Genomic DNA, 19482 nt, shown 5'->3' with positions numbered 1-19482 from the left:
CTGTATACATCTACTACAATTATGCTCCAGAGTACCCATGATCAAATTTTCAACCAGTAGTACATGACCAATATAAATAATAATTATAATATACTGTAAATAGGTGCCTTTTTGTGCCATCATCGCAATGGCCAATGTTAGTGCATTTTGATATCAGTGTTGTGTGTAAATTGCAAAATAAAAATAAAACACAATAAACCGCACTAGAAACAGCGAAGGCTACCAACCCACTTGTACTCCTTTAAAAACAGCTTTAATCAGACCAATAACACACTAGACTAGTACTGTAAAATGAACTGACCTCCCTGAACACTTCTTCAATCGACCAATGCTTAGTTTTTCCTTTTGTTTACCTAACTAAATATTTTAGGTTGAGCTTTCAATGTCAATAATACTCATGTATCAGTATTACTATTGTTTCGTTATTATCATATATCATTTGTTTAACCTCAGGTGCCATTATTTTTTTCTTTCTTTACATGGCATGACTTCAGCGAGCGACCACCACTCTTTTGCCCAACCCTTAGCATTTCACGAAGTAAACAAACTTGAGTTATGTCAGCGATTTTTATTTGAAAGAACTAGTGATTAATTAACATGTTCTGTTCTCAGCTATAAATATTATTTTTTCTTTCTTTATATGAATTACGTCAATTGATATTATCTTAGTAGCATACTTATTATTTAATTAACAAGTTCTATTCTTAGTTTTATACTACTTGTTTAATGTGGATTTTTTTGTAAGAAGATAAGAATGGGAATAAGTTTTATACATTATATTTTTATATATGTGTAATCTCATTACAAAATAACACAATAAAAAATTGTGATTACGGGTTACTAGAAGGGGTATAATCTTATTAAATTCAACATATATAAAATAATAAATACGAACATGATTTTAGTGTACTAACATATTTATAGTATTTTCAATCCAAAATAATAAATTATATTTGATGTATAAAAATATTTTGAAAAATGTTTTTGTGTACATTATCGGCTCTTCCCACAATTCCTTGCGTCCTCCTTCACTTACTCAGGCAAACATGGTGTGTACGACGTGTGAAGTGTTTATGAAAATCGTGGAATATTGCTTACATCTGAGTGCATACACAATAAGTTTTCATTACACAGGTTATTTGAAGGTATTAGGAGTGTTAATTCATTGTTTGTACATTGCAGGGAAAGGACATTTGCCATAAAAAAGACCGCAAAGTCGTCAGGCGGGAGCCAAAGTCTCAGGATGTTTACCTGAGGCTTTTGGTTAAGGTTAGTCCAATATATTCGCTTTTATAGGAAGTGTATTGGTATTTATAATGGATAGAAAGTAGGGATGCATAGTATATATGTTGTAGGTTTCTTATTTTTGCACAACTTAGAAGACAACTCGAGGAAATGAAAATAATTCGTTATACACTGACATGTTCATTGCAAGTGTTTTGTAATTTCTATTGTAACAAGTTAATGCTTCCAAACCTTTTATGAGTATGTATATTTTCGTATGGGTTTAGTACTACAGTTTTAAAAGTCGTATATACGCGTTGGTAGGACTTACAAACTAGGAACATGTATGTAGTTGTCATTTTTGAGATCCAGCAAGTGTGCTATGAAGCTGAACAGCCTGGCTGTACAAGTTAGGTGCCGCTGGTCTTGTTACGTTCACTGAAAAGGGATGGTTATCTCAGGCGGATGTTAGCTCAAGAAGGCATGGTGTTGAACAGGAGGTAGCGGTAATCGGGCTGTACACTAGATGGACTTTTTACTCTAAAATTTTAGTTGTGCACACCTATACGATATAGGGGTAGAAAACTTTTGTAAGTTATAATTGATCTATGTAATATGCGATTTTCTTGGCAGAAATCAATAAAAAAGTTGTTGAAACCAATTTACTAATAAACAAAGTTGTGGCTATTGAATGATAACATGAGAGATGCTGAGGTTGAAGAAATGAAAGGATGATAAATTTGTTATCTAACCTAACCTACCAATCCTATATTTAGTAATTTGGTACCTTGTATTTTATAGATCATCCGGGTTGTGATCACTAATACTGACGACCTGATTATTATTGTACCTTGGGCAATTAACGGACGATGGCAGAACCCTGTGTTCTCTCATACTGTCCAAGGAAGCCCTATTGTCTGTGTAACAGCACTTATTAACATCATCTGTTGTTGGAGAATACCAGGTCCACAATGTGAAAGACCTTGTCAAACTGACAGACTGGACTGGGCAGTTGTCAACTTGGCATTTGTATCCAGACAGAACGTTCCCGGTGTGGTAGTACCAAAACGTTCCCATTCTGCAACATACTTATCTGTTCACAATGAAAATAATTGATAAAACATATCTAATCTCTAATTAAGGAGACTACAACTCTCCCCAAAACGTGAAAATAAATTATTCGCGGCCCATTGGAAGTCCAGTGCACGCACTCAAAGGATATCCAGTGAAGAATCCCCCAGCAGCAAACTAAAATATAGTAAATGGGGAACTTTATGCACGCAAGCACACACACCCGCTCTAAAATACACAGCCAAACTCAGCACAAACAGTCCCATAGCCAGTATATTTTTGAAGATGTCTTCTGGTTGGTTTTAGATTACGTTTACTTAAAAATGCTAGTAAGAACGGGAAGAATTAAATGGAGTTTTGACCCTAGGGCGTATTGGGGGGGGGGGTTTGACCGGTAAGCGTATCATAGCGGCTTTGTTAATGAGTAAAAATGCTTGTAGCAAGGGTTTTTGTTATATCCACCAAGAAAATCACTGTTCATATATTTTAATATACAAAATTCATAATGTAATGCTTAATCGCATAAATGTGCACAACTAAAATAATGGTATCTCAGGGATGTACTAAAGGCAGAGAACCAGTAAGTGAAAGAAGTACAGTCCAGTCAATTGATATCCATTCTTCATTCATCTATTTCATTATCTAGCTTGTTTGAGGCTCATAGTTTTGGACTTAAGGCGTTTTTGGAATCCTGGCAGGGCATATTTTCTGATCCAGGAAATCCATTACATTCCAAGGTCTCCAGTTGATAGCTTGACGATGTGGATGATAATCGTAATTGTTATTCACCCACTTCCGTAGCAATTTGGGTGTGTTACCTGGTCTTAACCACTTCCATATGGTGATGCCTACGTAGGCGTCATGAGGAGCAAGTGGGTACGCGGTGATGCCGACATTGGCGTCTTGATTATATTGTAGTCTTACCTACGTTACCACCATTCTCTCTAAACTGGCTTCATCATATTTTCTTTGGTTATCAAAATTCACGGGTGAAAGATAACGAATGATTGAGCACAGACTTTTTATTTATTATGACGCAACATCGCACGTCAGGCAGCTGATGCTGCCAGACGTGTGATGTGCCCCAGAGTGAAGAGGTTAATTTCAATACTATTCCAGTGCTGATAGGAGCTTGCTCATGAAGTAATCAATGAATCTAGATAGTCTATAGTGATATTCTACAGTCATACCATATGCCAGGCTTTTGAATGTGAAGAAGTCCTACCTGCTGGAAAATTCTGATAACCGAGTGTTCCTCCTTATGTCCAGCATCTTCCTGTTAACCTCTTCAGTACAGGCCAAAATCTCGCGGGCAGCATTAGCTGCCAGACGTACGATGTGTGGTAATGATACTCGCATCATAAAATATAGTCACCGCTTATATCGATCGTTCTCTTTCACCTGTGAATTTTGATAACCATAGAAAATGTGATGAAGACAGTCTAGAGAGTGTCATTATGCAGGGGCAACTACAATAAATATAATCAAGACGCCGATATGGGAGCCTTGCGTATCCACTTGATCCTCATGACGCCTACGTATGCGGCACCGTATGGAAGGGGTTAATGCAGCCTCATGTTTTCTTCTAGATGCCTAGTGCAGAGAATAAGTTGTAGTTTTGAAAGGTTGTGTAATTGCTTTGGTTAGCACATGTTCCTCATCTCATCTATCTGCATCACATTGTCAACTCTAACTTCTTATACCTAACCTTCAGTTTCCAGTTTGGTGATAATGTATGAGAAAAAATGGCTGTATGTATAATATGTATCTGAATGGAGATTAACTAGACCAAGCATGATGGGAGGTTCCTGAGGAGTTTAGTATTTTTAACTAGGAGTATTGCAAATCAAGTACAGATTTAATGTCCTATCCACTCCTACAACTGATCTTTGCGGAAGAATGTCTTAAGATCTTGTAAGTTGTTCCTGTCAGTAAGATAATCCTGGTGGAATATCATTAGTACAAAAGGTTAATTTTTAGTTGTGCTCACCTACGTAATATAGCAATAGAAAGTTAATTATTTTATCAATTTTAATACATCAACATAATATGCAATTTTCTTGGCTGAAATCGATAACAAAAAATGGCTAAAACCTCTTTAGTTGTGAACGAAGTCATGGCATTTGAATGATATGCCATGTTTTTGATAGATGCTGAGGTTGAAGAATTGGGATGGTAAATTTGTCTATTCAAACCTAACATATGTTTAGTAATTCGGTACCTCTAATTCTTAAGATTATCTGGATCTTCATTGTCACGGATGCTGACAGCCTGATTATTATTGTACCTCAGGCAGTTAAGAGACAATAACAGAAACCTGTGTTCTCTGATAAAAGTCCGAGGAAGCCGTATCGTCTTTGTAACAGTGCTTATTAATGTCCCCTGGAGTTGGCTTATGCGAGGATCTTGATTGAGAGGATTAGGAGAGGAACAGAAGGAGTAATGGTAGAGGTTGTGTAGATCAGATCTTTGTGGTAAGACAGATATGTGAGAAAGCTATAGGAAAGGGGAAGGATGTTTTTTGGGCTTTTATGGATCTGGAAAAGGCTTATGATAGGGTAGACAGAAAGGCACTGTGGGAGGTTATGCAGATTTATGGGATAGGAGGAAAGCTTTTGGGAGCTGTCAAGAGTTTTTATGAGAGTAGTAGAGCTTGTGTCAGGATTAGAAATGGAGAGAGTGAGTGGTTTGAAGTAAAGGTGGGACTTCGTCAAGGATGCGTTATGTCGCCCTGGCTGTTCAACTTATACATGGATGGGGTGGTGTGAGAGGTAAATGCTAGGGTAGTGGGTCAGGGATTGGAGATGGTTAAAGAAAATGGAGAAAAGTGGGAGGTGAGCCAGCTGTTGTTTGCGGATGACACTGCGCTTGTGGCAGGGTCGGAGGAGGGATTGAGGAAGCTGGTGACAGAGTTTGGGAGAGTATGTGATAGAAGAAAGCTAAAGATAAATGTGGGTAAAAGTAAGGTGATGAGATGTACAAGGGGTGAAAGTGGCAGTAGACTGGAAGTGAACATTAAGGGAGAGCGACTGGAGGAAGTGGATAGTTTTAGATACTTGGGTGCAAGTGTAGCAGCAAAAGGTGGAGGTAGAATGTAGATTGAGAGAAGCGAGTAAATGCCTTGGTGGATTAAAGAGTGTAATGAGGAATAGACATTTAGGAATGGATGCGAAGGGGAGACTGTATGAAGGAGTGCTTGTGCCAACAGCACTGTATGGGGCAGAAACGTGGAACATAAGAGAAGAAGAGAGAAGGAGTTTGAATGTGTTTGAGATGAGGTGTCGTGAGAAGTGTGGTGGGGGTTACTAGGCTGGATAGAGTGAGAAGTGAGGAGGAGAACAGGGGTGAAAAAGGAGCTGGGAGATAGGGTTGATGAAAGAATATTAGGATGGTTTGGACACATGGAAAGAATGAGTGAAGAAAGACTAGTAAAAGGTATGGAAGGCAGATGTGGAGGGAGTGAACATGAGGACGTCCTAGGATGAGGTGGATGGATGGGGTGAAGGTTGCTTTGGGGAAGAGGGGAATGTCTGTTGAGGAAGGAAGGGAGAGGACGGAAGACAGAGGTGAGTGGAGAATGGTTGTATATGGATGATGTTGTGATTGCATGAGGAGGAATGTGTGGGGGGTGGGGTAGTATGTGCGAGTAAATTTTGACGCAGCCCGAAGGGATTTCTCCCCGTCCTCTCCTTATATGCAAGGGGGGTCGCCGATTAAATGAAGCGGCCTTGCTGTGCATGTGCTGTGTCTTGTGACACTGCTTCTGACCCAGGGCAGTGGACAAGGTGCAGGGATGACCCGTCATCCAGGAGGTGCTCAGATGAGAGGGAGGGGTGTGGAGTGTATTTAGGGATGAAATGGGTGGGAGTGTTTTTATGCCTTTCCCTTTTTGGCTACCTCCCTTGAAAGGGGAAAAAAAGCCTTGGTATATGTATGGAGTTGGAGAACACCCATTCCACAATGTGAAAGCCATAGTCTAATTGACTGACTCGTCTGGACTGTATCCTAGCGGCTTCATTTGTTAGTAGACTTGCTTGTGGCACTTTTTTCCCATTTCTGCCAAGGAAATTGCATATTATGATCATGTATTATAATTTATAGAATTAATAATTAATTTTATAATGTATCACATAGGTGTGCACAACTAAAATAAAACCATAAAACCATACAAATTACCAACAATTATATTTTGTTGGTGGTGCTCAATCTTTCCTGCCAGTTTCTTTGGCTTTGGTTAAAAAATTCACATTCTGCATTAGCTTTAAATTTCACGACTCATTTTCTGAATTGTCAAGAACCATATCCATACGTATATTTTAGTTTTCCCAGTCTTCACTTTGTGTTTGTTTTGTTTTTACAACCTGGATTATCCTGATGTATTATACAACTTCAATTTTGTTGTTCACCACAGTTATAGCCACAACACCCGCTTTTTGTAATTAACTCTTGTGTGAAGAGTAGAACCATTTCAGATTGTGCACCCCTACTTGTGGATATTTATTCTTCCTTTTGTTCTTGAAGTCCTCATTATCACAAAAAAAAATTCTGGCTTGTTGGTGATGATTTTATGTCCCAAAATCCAGTCATCGGCAAATTTACTTTGCTGTGCTTCAGATGTCTGCATTCCTTAAGTTGGCTAATGTAAGATAGGAGTTTTCCTTGCACCCTGTCAGTATATCGTCTAATGGACCTGTTTTTGTAGTCGGTTTCATACAGGCCATGTACTTGGAATAAATGACATTTCTCCCATCCATTGCGTTGGATGACTCCATGCCACTGTTCCCTTTCTCTGCTTAATGATGGTGAATAGGAATGGAGTATGGGTGGAGGGGATTTATGCCTTTGACTTAGGCTACCCCCTTTGTAAGGGGGAAAAAGCTGTGGGCATGTGTATGTACAACATATTATAATCTTATTTTTGAGATGGTCTCCATCTTGGGGTTGTTCTCCAGTACCTTACGAAATCGAGGAAAGTTGTTGTAATTACTAGCCAAGATTTCTCCCTCAAACAGTTGGGACAGGCTCTTAATTTTCTGTTTCAAGGTGCCAAACAACCTGCCACAGTCTCTACCCATGCTTCCCATGGCCTTGCAAAGAGGGTCATTATGCTATTTCTCTGGTACATTGGGTTTTTACGGTTAGGTTATTGACATCTAATTAGACATTTCCTAATTTCTTGACAGTTTCTAAACTACAACATGGGCATGTATTCCATAGTTTCTACCAATTCATTATTTTCAAAGTTCATTATTGCCATTACTAATAAGTTTAGTATGAATTCTTATTGAGGAATATTTCCATAGGAAAAATAAATCTTATTGGAGCAGTTTAACCCCTTCCATACGGTGACGCCTGCGTAGGCGTCATGAGGAGCAAGTGGGTATGCGAGGCTGCCATATGGGCATCTTGATTATATTTATTGTAGTTGTACCTGCAAGACCCCCATACTCTGTAAACTGGCTTCATCATATTTTCTATGGTTATCAAAATTCACGGGTGAAAGAGAACGAGCAATACAGGGGTTACTTTATTTTTTATAATGCAAGTATTATGATGCAACATCGCACGTCTGGCAGCTAATGCTGCCCACAAGATTTTGGCCCAGAGTGAAGGGGTTAACCTCTTCATAAGAGTTGAATTTTCATGCACAGCATCGGGTGCCGAATGCACGATGCATTACTACTCGCATTGTAAAATATAAAGTCACAAAACTTGATCAGATCTGTTCACAGAATTTGGGAGTAACTTAGCTACAACTACAAAATATAATCAAGACTTAGGTGCTGGCCTTTTCATATACCCACTCATGGATCATGATGCCAACGTAGTCACCATCGTATCAAAGAGTATAAATTTAATTCAGTTACTCTCAGAAACCTTATTTACCCCTTTGGCAGTGTTTGTAAGGTCACAGCATTACCTTGTGATCAGAAGCTGACAAGCCCATGGTGGAAGGTGCATTGCTGTGGTCAAAGTATCTTTGACCCAAGTACTTGGACTGTTGGGGCAGGTAACAGTCACAGTTGGGAATTGAGAGAAATGCAAGATTGAACCCACAGCTAACCAATTATGAGGTCAGCACACTTCTGATTGTGCCACGAGGCTGTACAAGAGCTCAGGGTTCTCATCCAAGAACATTATTATTTCAATCATGTTCCTAACAATCACTTAAGATCATATGGAGCACATGCCATTTACTACTATAGTTTGCATAAGGGTGACATGGCACATTTTAGGTGAAATATTTCATTTATTGCTTAGAGCTACAGTGATGAATGTGAAACGGTGGGGAATGTAACTAGATACAGTTTTGCTGACAAAACACTGAGCTTGTGATTGGGAATTTTGAGCAGGAGTCCATATAATGTTGATACACTTTTTCAAATTATCTGTTATTCATGTTGACCTTGTATGCCCATGGTGATTAGAGTGGCTGTGTGGTTAATCTTGTAAGAAGTTTATAAGTGATGACTTGTTCCATGGTAGGTGTGCGGTTTTCCCATTGGATGACAGAGTGCAAGACAGGAATGAATGAAGTGAATCTTTCACAGGTCATTGTTGCTGGACACTACTTTTACAGTAATTTGAAATTACAAACCAGTTTCATGAAACTTGAAGGTACCATTTTGGAAAAGGGGGTTTGAGAACTAGGTATGTTTGTGTGTGGGCAGTTGGGGTGGGTTTCTATTACAAGAATTCCCTTAACTTTGCCATCAAGCTCACAATGGCTCAGATGGTTATACACAAGGGACATAGCAAAAGTTAGTATCTTCAGGCAATGAGATTAACATGTGGGTCATTGCTGTTTCTTTGCTAACTACATGTTACATGTTTAAATATATACTATTCCTAATGTGTACTTTTGCTCTAGTTTCAAGAGTGGTGGTGGATCTTTTGTTGTTAACTAGATTTTTCCCATTGGAATATTTGTTACATGTTATTGTGGGGTTATAAGTTGCTCAGCAGCATGCAGGTGATACTGAATGGTCAATATGGAGTGCCCCTACAGACCAGAGCCACATGTCATTTTGTCTGTGGTAGAGGAAATCTCTTTTCATAGAGAAATGGGACCTTTCGCGGTGAGCGATTTGATACCAGACACCGCCAAATTTTATCATTCTTGCCGGAAAATAAATACTTTTTTGGGCAAGTTTTATAAGCTTACATAGGTGTATCGTTGTACATTGTTGTGTCTGAAATTTAAGTACATTAATTTCATGATTGCAAACGGCATATAGCATTGTTTGAGCCTCTATTTATAATTACAGATATTCGTAAAACAGCCTATAATTGTATCAAGCCAAGCAATTTGTCATTTTCTACCGACTTCAATGGACGTATACTGATATATACTTTCATTTGAATGCACCAAGCAATAGGCAAATCCATGCAATGTATCGAAAATATAATTTTGCATCGAAGACTTAATTTTTTCGGTATGATTAACATTTGTCTTTCTCTTACTTTTTCTTGAATCTGACGTGCAGCCTGCCACGGCACATGTAAAATTAGTCATATTTGTTTGAAAATAGCTCCCAGCAGATCTAAGAGGCTATTCTTTACACAAAGGTCATTAACTTCGTATGTCCGCCACCACTGTTGTTATTTTTTATCTCGCTGATTATCTTCATATACAGGACATGACAGTGATATCCATTATTTTTCAACACACTCAGATAAAATGCACAAACCGAAATCAGCATCCTCTTATTTTTACTGCTCATATTTCAGTAAAAATAATTACCTATTTTTAGTTTTACCTTATAATTAAATTAACAAAGCCTTATCACACACCAGTAAGTAAAAAATTATAACATTGAGTCGTGTTTTTAATTTTAAATACATTTATGCAGCAACTTATGTCATCTTTTTTTAAATGTTTCCAAATTAGCCAAGTCACCCCTTTGCCTCGTGAAATCCGAGACAATTGAAAATTCTAACGCTAATAGGAATCTACGAGGCTGACTGCGAAAGGTCCCATTATGACACTATTATGCTGCAACTGTCCTGTACCACTTCTCTGAATATTAATTTCTTATTTTACTAAACCCTGTGGTGGGGGGGGGAAATATTGCCATCAAGTCTTCCCACCGGAGTCGTAGAAAGGCGATAAGAAGAGGGACATTCATGAAAAAAACAAAGCCATAAGGTCTGGGAGGAGTTTTCCAACCAGAACCCTAAAATTTGAACTTTAATGTGTGTGGACATGGTGCAGATGAGATTAAAAGGGAAGATATAGGCAGTATATGAGAAGAAAGATGGATGTATTGGTGCAGAAAAGAGTGAAAGAGAAGATATAAGCAGTATATGAGATGAAAGATGGATGTATTGGAGGGAAATGAAGTTGAAAGGGATGGGTGAGTTTTGAGTTTGGGAGGGTCTCAGAAGTGAGGAGAGGATGAGGGAGAAAGGGGTTGCTAAACTAGTAAGCAAAAAGATAGGTCAACATGTAGTGGAGTGGAAGAAAGTTTCTTCAAGTGTAATTTGGATGAAGGTGAAACTGGGAAGGTCAATGAATTTTAATAAGTTGTATCTTATGGGAAGGGGAGCTATGCTTGTGGTCTTTGTATCTCGGAGTATCTAGTTTGCTCTTAAATTCATGTATATATATTTTTCTCTCTCTCTCTCTCTCTCTCTCTCTCCCCCTCCCCCCTCTCCCTTTATATCTTCGCAAGTTGAAGGAGTCTCCAATACCTTTTCTTACCTGTTTATCAAGAGACATGTCATTTGTGATGATTGCTGCCTGGTCTTTCAGATATCGCTTCCTTTACTTCCATTGTACTAATTTTATATTGTCCTGATATTTTTTCTTTCTCTTCCTTTTCTTTCTTTTTCCAAATTATGGGATAGGAGGAAAGCTGTTAAGAGCAATTATGAGTAGTAGAGCCTGTGTTAGAATTAGAAATGGAGAGAGTGAGTTGTTTGAAGTAAAGGTGGGACTTCATCGGGGATGTACTGTCACCTTGGCAGTTGAATTTATACATGGATGGGGTGTTGTGAGAAGTAAACGCAAGGGTGGTGGGCTGGGGATTGGTGATAGTTAAAGAAAATGGTAGATTAACCAGTTGTTTGCTGGCGACACTGCACTTGTGGCAGGATCAGAGGAGGTATTTAGGAAGTTAGTGACAGTTTGGGAATGTGTGTGAAAGAAGTAAGTTGAAGATAAATGCAAGTAAATGATGATATGTACAAGGGGAGAATGTGGCAGCAAATTGGAAATGAGTATTAAAGGAGAGAGACTGGAGGAAGTGGATATCTCTAGATACTTGGATGAGAATGTGACAGGAGTGGAAGTGGAGCCAGAATGTAGATTTAGAGAAGCAAGTGCCTTGGGAAATGAGGAATGGATGCTAAAAGGAGATTGTATGAAGCAGTTGTTGTTGACAGCACTGAATGTGGCAGAAACATGGAACATATGAGAGAAGGAGTTTGAATGTGTTTGAGATGAAATGCCTGAGGTAAGGGTTACTAGGCTGGATAGAATGAGGAACAAGGAGAACAGGGTGGAAAGAGAGCTGGGAGATGAAAGAGTATTAGGATGGTTTGGACATGTGGAAAGAATGAGTGAAGAAAAATTTGTAAAAGAAGTGTGGAAGGAGTGAACATGAGGGGGAGACCTAGGATGAGATGGATGGATGGGGTAAAAGGGGCATTGGGAAAGAGGGGAATGTGTTGAGGAAGGGAGACAACTGAAGATAGGGATGAGTGGAGAATGGTTGTGTATGGAAGGGAGTGGGGTGAGGTAGTATGTTTGAATGATATTTTGACACAGCTCGGGAGGGATTTCACCCCATGTTCTCATTTTTCTGCATGAATTGATTGGATGGAGTGGCCTTGCTGTGGATGTGCTGTGTCTTGCGAGACTGCTTCAGACCCAGGGCAGTGGGCAAGGTGTAGGGATGACCTGTCATCCAGAAGAAGCAAAGATAGGAGAGGGGGATGACTGGGAGTGGATTTTATGCCTTCATTTTTTGGCTACCTGCTTTCATCATCTTTACAACTGCCTTCACCTCATCCTTCCTTATTTCTCCTCCATTCTCCTCACTCATCACTTTCATTTTCTTCGTATTTACCACTGCAGACTGGAAGTGAACATTAAGGGAGAGCGACTGGAGGAAGTGGATAGTTTTAGATACTTGGGTGCAAGTGTAGCAGGAAAAGGTGGAGTGAAGGTGGAGGTAGAATGTAGATTGAGAGAAGCGAGTAAATGCCTTGGTGGTTTAAAGAGTGTAATGAGAAATAGACATTTGGGAATGGATGCGAAGAGGAGACTGTATGAAGGAGTGATTGTGCCAACAGCACTGTATGGGGCAGAAACGTGGAACATAAGAGAAGAAGAGAGGAGGAGTTTGAATGTGTTTTGAGATGAGGTGTCTGAGAAGTATGGTGGGGGTTACTAGGCTAGATAGAGTGAGAAGTGAGGAGGAGAACAGGGGTGAAAAAGGATTTGGGAGATAGGGTTGATGAAAGAATATTAGGATGGTTTGGACACATGGAAAGAATGAGTGAAGAAAGACTAGTAAAAGAGGTATGGAAGGCAGATGTGGAGGGAGTGAACATGAGGGGACGTCCTAGGATGAGGTGGATGGATGGGGTGAAGGGGGCTTTGGGGAAGAGGGGAATGTCTGTTGAGGAAGGAAGACAGAGGTGAGTGGAGAATGGTTGTATATGGATGATGTTGTGACTGCATGAGGAGGAATGGGCGGGGGGGTGGGGTAGTATGTGTGAGTAAATTTTGACGCAGCCCGAAGGGATTTCTCCCCGTCCTCGCCCTATATGCAAAGGGGGACGGAGAGGGGGGGTCGCCGATTAAATGAAGCGGCCTTGCTGTGGATGTACTGTGTCTTGCGACACTGCTTCTGACCCAGGGCGGTGGGCAGGGTGCAGGGATGACCCGTCATCCAGGAGGTGCTCAGATGAGAGGAAGGGTGGGAGGGGTGTGGAGTGTATTTAGGGATGAAATGGGTGGGAGTGTTTTTATGCCTTTCCCTTTTTGGCTATCTCCCTTGGAAGGGGGAAAAAGCCTTGGTATATGTATGTATGTATGTATGTTTTTTGGCTACCTCCCTTGTAAAAGTGGAAAAGCTATTGGTATTATGTAAAAAAAAAAAAAAAAAAAAAAAAAAAAAAAAAAAAAAAAACACCCAACACCAGATATATGGATGGGGGTAGTAACAATATAAGATACATAGTGAAGCCCAAAGATCTTAAATATCATTCAAAGCATCTTGGCCCAAACACAATAAAAGACAGTTACTACTGTCAACAAATCTTGGGTGTAAAACAGGTTTTCAGCAATGATCCCATATGATACCTATGATGAAAATAAACACCACCATAAAGCCCTGCATCCAACAGTCTTATTTTTGTTTGTATCCAAACTTATGGAAATTATACATATATATATATATGAGAGGCAGAGGGGGAAACACACAAATAGAACGAGTGTATTCTTTAACTAGTTCTATTTGTGTGTTTTCCCCTCTGCCTCTCTCACAACCTGTCAAGATGTCATATATATATATTATACATATACAGACACACACACACACATACACGTACCAAAAGCTTTTTTCCCCAGGGAGCCAAGTCAAAAGTCACGTACCCACCCCCATCTTCGAGGATGCAGGGTCATCCTGTAAAGACTAAATGCAGAAATATGCCTATTCTACCTACCTCCCCAAGCAAACATGAGTTCAAAGATGATCATGCCATCAGCACACTTCTCAGTAGACATCGCAAGTATTGGAGGTATTTAACCAGAAAGAATGGTCACAGTAGCAGCAGACATAAGGCATTTGGAAGTTCATGAACATGGTACCATGGAAAAGAAGTGACTAGAAATTACTAACAAACTTCTTCACTGGCAATACAGAAAAACAAATTTCAGAGTTTAGAAGATTGTACAACGGGGTCCTCCATGGAAAAGTAATCTTGCCTCCTTTATTCTTCCTCGTAGCAATTGATCTCTCAGCGCCTAATACACATAATACTAAAGCCATTTATGCAGATGGCCTGATAATAGTAACCCAGCATATGAGCTATAAAATAACTAAAAGCATCCAAGCTCAAGATGCAACCATTACACAGACCCACGTCATTATATCCTGGCTATACTCAGAGAACAATGTATTTCTTCCTTGATGAGCATAAAGGCCAACTTGTAGCTGTTTCCAAATATTTGAGTCGTGGTTCTCATGTTCAAGAGACCTAGTGCAGCAGATTGATGGGACTGACTAAGCTGTTAAGAGTAACATCTGTTCCTGCTTGTATAACTGTTGGTGGGCATATTGCCCTCCATACTGATGTAGAAAATTCTTCTCTTCATAGATTTGTGTGTATTAAGAACTGCATGAGTTTGGTTGCTGAATGCTGGTTGCCTGTATTGGCATAATCTTGAAAATAATTAAATTTTGCCTTGTTTTGTACTTATGTATCCTGTTCTTTAGCTTTACAGGTTCCTGGCTCGCCGCACTGATTCCAAATTTAACGAGATTGTCATGAAAAGGCTCTTCATGTCACGGACTAATCGCCCTCCAATTTCTATCGCTCGTGTTGTGCGGCTCATGAAGAAACCTGGTCGTGAGGACAAGATTTGTGTTGTTGTTGGAACTGTAACCGATGATGTACGCATTTTTGACATCCCCAAGCTGACAGTAAGTAGTTGATTTTATTATATATATATATATATTCTCCCTCTCAAGTATGCTGTTATTTTTTACATTTTTATTGGCTGTAGACCTTCCGGGCTTGCATTGTCCCACCCCATCACTGGAAGTGTTTGCTGTTTTCTGTGTTTAATTGGTGTATGAATATTTGTAATCAGCTTAGCAATTGGAGGATAGAAACTTGTGGATTATCAACTGTCATTTGAAAAGAAGTGAATACATTCGAATTTGAAGTGAGATTTTGGTTTTAATGTCACCTGCAGGGCCAAATTTACAGGTACCTGTCATAGATTAGTGGTAATATAAAAGCCTATATGCTTGTATCATTGGTATCACACCAACAGTTAGATCAGACATCAATTAAAGGTTTATTGTACTGGCTTGTGGTAGTTCTGTTAAGTGAATGTTGGATGGACTTTCCTCCCAATTTTCCAGTCTCCAAACCTATCATCATTTGCCTCCATCTGGAGGTTCAACCATAAGTTTTCCTTGGCACAGTCACAGAGGGTATAAACACTGATTATTGGTGATGGAATGTTGATATTAAAGGGATCATGTGCTGGGCTAAACCCAAGATTGCTAGCAATTTGACCATATTCCACACTTGCGCCTCATGTGAGTTGATAATGAGTGATAGTAATATGAAGAGAGTGATTGCAAGCACCACAAGGAAGAAATAGTCAGAGTAGAGCGGGGTGCATGTATTGAATTGTTTAATGGGGCCGTCGCGCTCGAAAACGAATTTCGTCAATTATCAGAATTTCGCGAAATTTTAATATGTTATATATATATATATATATACATACTGAGATGTTGACCACCAATTTTCATATCGTTTGGTTGAAAAACAAAGAAGTTATTAAAAAAAAACTTTTTGAAAAATTACAAACTTTCTCCTCATTTATCCATTGACTGAGCATGCTGGAAAAAAATACCACAAATGCTCTATAGGAATACCTAAAAAATTATCGTACAGTTTTTGGAATTTCCTCTTAATTTAGGAGAAAGTTGTTCTTCTTCATAAAATACAATATATCAGCTTCTATCACAAAAAAAAAAAAATGAAAAACCCCACGATAAAAAGTGTTCAAATTATCCAAACCCCATTGAAATCGGCCAAGTAGTTATGGAGGAGATAGAAAAAACGTAGAGAAAAGGGTAGTTTTGAGATATTGAGCTTTGAAGTTCAAAATACATTTCCTTACTAGAAAGCTCCCGGCTGGAAATCGGAGCTGAACGATAGTTTTCTCTTTCTCTTTCTGGTCTTTGGTGTCCCTTTCCGTTCTGGGTCTTTGTCTTGTTCCTCAAGTGCTTTTGTAATGATGGGATTGACTCCAACCAAGTGAGAAAGAAGATTGTGTCCTTCCAAAGTTATGATCAATGACAGTCGCTCTTGTGACGAAAAGCACTTGGAGCGTTTCATTTGAAGAGGCACGTGATGGTACGTCACGCATGCTTGGTGTTTGCGGTGACGTCGTTTGAGAAAAGAGGATATTGAGTGGTAGAGGAGTGCGATAACACGCAAAGCCCATGTGCGCCCAGCAGCACTGCTGTGAGTCATCTCCAGTAATAACCGAAGCAGAAGTACACGCTTTCTCAATAATTTGATTCAGTTTCTTAGCTTTCATGAATCGCACATTTCTTCTTCGAATGTTTAGGCATTCTTGAAATGATTATGGCTTCAAATAAAAGTAAATAAAAGTTCTCCAAGGAGCAACAATTCGCTTTCTCCGCCTACTCACAATAATTCTCCCAGTTTACTCACGAGTGCGAAGTGCTTTCCCCACGTGTAGGACAAGTTTCCAGCTAGTCTTTATTAGTGAATAACAAAATACATCGCATTTGTGCCATTTTTATTGCGATGAAATAACTTAGTTGAACATATGTGCAGCGAAGGTGTACTGGGAAGTGGGGGGGGGTCAGATAAATTGCCATAACTCCTTTATTTTTTTGTATTTTACAAAGGCGGAGCATGCCGACAGGAGACCTTTTGATCCATATTTCACTGAAATATTTCAGGACTGGCTTGCCAAAGGCCACTAGATGACGGAATTTTTTTCAGAAATTCATTGTGACGGCCCTCTTAACCTCTTCAATATGAATCAAATTCTTTTGCACAACATTGGATGGTTGATATACAATGGTGCATCACAATACTCACATTATGAAACTTTAAGTCGCTGCGAAGTTATTCTCTTATGGTAGAAGTTAAATGAAGTGAGAAACTGGAGTGAATATTGTCAAATTATACATATAGATTATTAACAAAGTTAAGGTTACCAATCACCCAAGACCAAAAAAAAAAAAAAAATGCTGCTTGCTTTTTCCGTTCCTTCTCAGTTTCCCCCATCCATAACGTGTAGAAAATTATGGAACAATGAAAGTAGTATTTTGAAGACATGAACAAGGACAAAGATCCAGAAGTTGAAATAACACAGAAGAGGGGATTGGTTCTGTACAAGAATAGGTGACACAGATAAAAGGAAAAGAAATAGAGGATGCAATGCTGTATTTGAAATAAGGGTTTCTGGAGGTGATTATAAAGGGGGTGGTAAAGAAAATGCACAAGTCATTGAAAGTTTCCCTTGGGTGATAAAAATGCTTTATGATGCAGCATTGTGTTGAATACATAGACTAGATTTCCTTATAATTGGCAGTATATACTTGACCACCTTGGGATGTTTTTTTCATCTGCTGTGTACATTTGATAATGTGGAGCACCAGAGTTTGAATAAGATAATTGTTTTAAAGTGTTTCAACATAAAGAGGTTTGTCTGGTTAGGTGTAGGATTTCAAAATGTCTTTTTCCCTGTACTTTGCCATCTTGCTTTATTGCCATGTTGGTTATACACAAGGGACAGATTAAAAGATAGACTCTACAGGGGATCGTCTTTTTAGTCCATCCCCATCAAGTACTATCAACAAAATATATGTATATTGAGTAACAAGTTAAACATTTTGTTTATTTCTTATAAACATCTTGTTTATTTCTTATTGCAAATAGATTTAGGGTCAAGTAGTTATATGTAATGTGAAAATGGTGGATTAAAGTGTGCAGTGTATTATGTAAAGCCATGTGAAATTTTACTCATGTGATTTGCACATTACAAAGGAAACATTTTAGAGGCATGATTGTACCAGATTGCACTCTTCTGGTTCCTGTTATGATATTTATTCATCACCACAGCAACCTTTCTGAAGGTCTGCTGCAAGGGAGAACTGTGGAGACAGATTGGTTGACATCTAGAGAGTACAGAAAGTTAATTGGGTACAACTTCTTTTCATAGATATGTTGTCTGCGTGCTACTGCACGAGCCCGTGCACGAATTGAGAAGGCTGGCGGTGAGGTGTTCACATTTGATGTCCTTGCCCGTCGTGCCCCACTTGGCAAGAACACAGTACTGATTCAAGGTAAGCATAGTTGTGAAGTAGTTTGTCTTCCATGATAAAGAAAAAATGTACATAAACATTATTATAAGCTCCCTCTTTCCTGGTTGGTAAAGATTCGACTAGAACCTGTACAGATAATAGAAATCATTCCATTGAAAGTTTCTCATTCAGAGAGGTACCTCATCCATGAAAGGTGTGGTACTCAAGGTTAAAAACAACAACATGCATTGGAAACTTGTTTTGCAGTGTAGCCATTGGCTAGAGTGGTGTGATGGATAGCTCCTTATATGCAAGGTGCTGAGATGGTAGGGGTGATATGGGTTTGGGATAGTTGTATGCTTTGATTCAGCTACAAGGTAGAGAAGGTTCTTTGGTGTGTACTCACTTAACTGAAAACTTGTGATATTAACCTCTTCACTCCGGGGCACATCGCACGTCTGGCAGCATTAGCTGCCCGACGTGCGATGTTGCGTCATAATAATCGCATTATAAAAAATAAAGTCATTGCTCAATCGTTCGTTCTCTTTCACCCGTGTATTTTGATAACCATAGAAAATTAATGGAGCCAGTTTAGAGAGAATGGAAATTACGTAGGCACGACTACAATAAATATAATCAAGATGCCGACATCGGCATCATCAAGTACCCACTTGCTCCTCATACCACCTACGTAGGCGTCACCGTATGGAAGTGGTTAATGTGTTGTTTGATCTTTGCAGGAAGGCGCACAGCACGTGAGGCCAACAAACACTTTGGTCGTGCTCCAGGTCTACCACACAGTCATGCCAAGCCTCTGGTTCGCAGCAAGGGCCGCAAATTCGAGAGAGCACGAGGCAGAAGGTCAGGCTGTGGCTACAAGAAGTAAACTTAATAAACAGGATGAAAGAAATGTTTGTTTATAATCCTTGGAAAGATAAACTATGAAGGCACCTTCAATTGTGTAAAGAATTTTTCTTCAATATCATGCAGGGTTGGTAGATACAAGCGATTTGAATTCGCAACTATTGACATTTGTGTATCCTACCCAGGGTTTCATTTCCCATACTTAACATAGTGTGAGGGTTTCTAGCTGGGGCCTCCCAGTGGATGAGTGTTACCTGTAGCATTTGTAGCTGATCTCTTGATGGAA

At 39.3% G+C, this 19482-nt stretch overlaps 1 protein-coding gene across 1 annotated transcript; it reads left to right on the top strand.

Annotated features, from left to right (window-relative positions):
• The first annotated feature begins 941 nt into the window (after positions 1 to 941).
• On the top strand, positions 942 to 19242 carry RpL18 (ribosomal protein L18). The gene is made up of 5 exons (XM_076187042.1): positions 942 to 1049; positions 1183 to 1269; positions 14745 to 14951; positions 18251 to 18374; positions 19073 to 19242. Exons 1-5 carry the CDS (start codon positions 957 to 959, stop codon positions 19216 to 19218), a joined length of 657 nt encoding a protein of 218 aa, XP_076043157.1. The 5' UTR covers positions 942 to 956; the 3' UTR covers positions 19219 to 19242.
• The last annotated feature ends 240 nt before the right edge of the window (positions 19243 to 19482 follow it).

Source organism: Oratosquilla oratoria, chromosome 6 (assembly GCF_046742065.1).
Source record: "Oratosquilla oratoria isolate Oo_2021 chromosome 6, ASM4674206v1, whole genome shotgun sequence".
In the NCBI taxonomy this organism is placed as follows: Eukaryota; Metazoa; Arthropoda; class Malacostraca; order Stomatopoda; family Squillidae; genus Oratosquilla; species Oratosquilla oratoria.
This window is presented reverse-complemented; position numbering and strand designations above follow the sequence as displayed.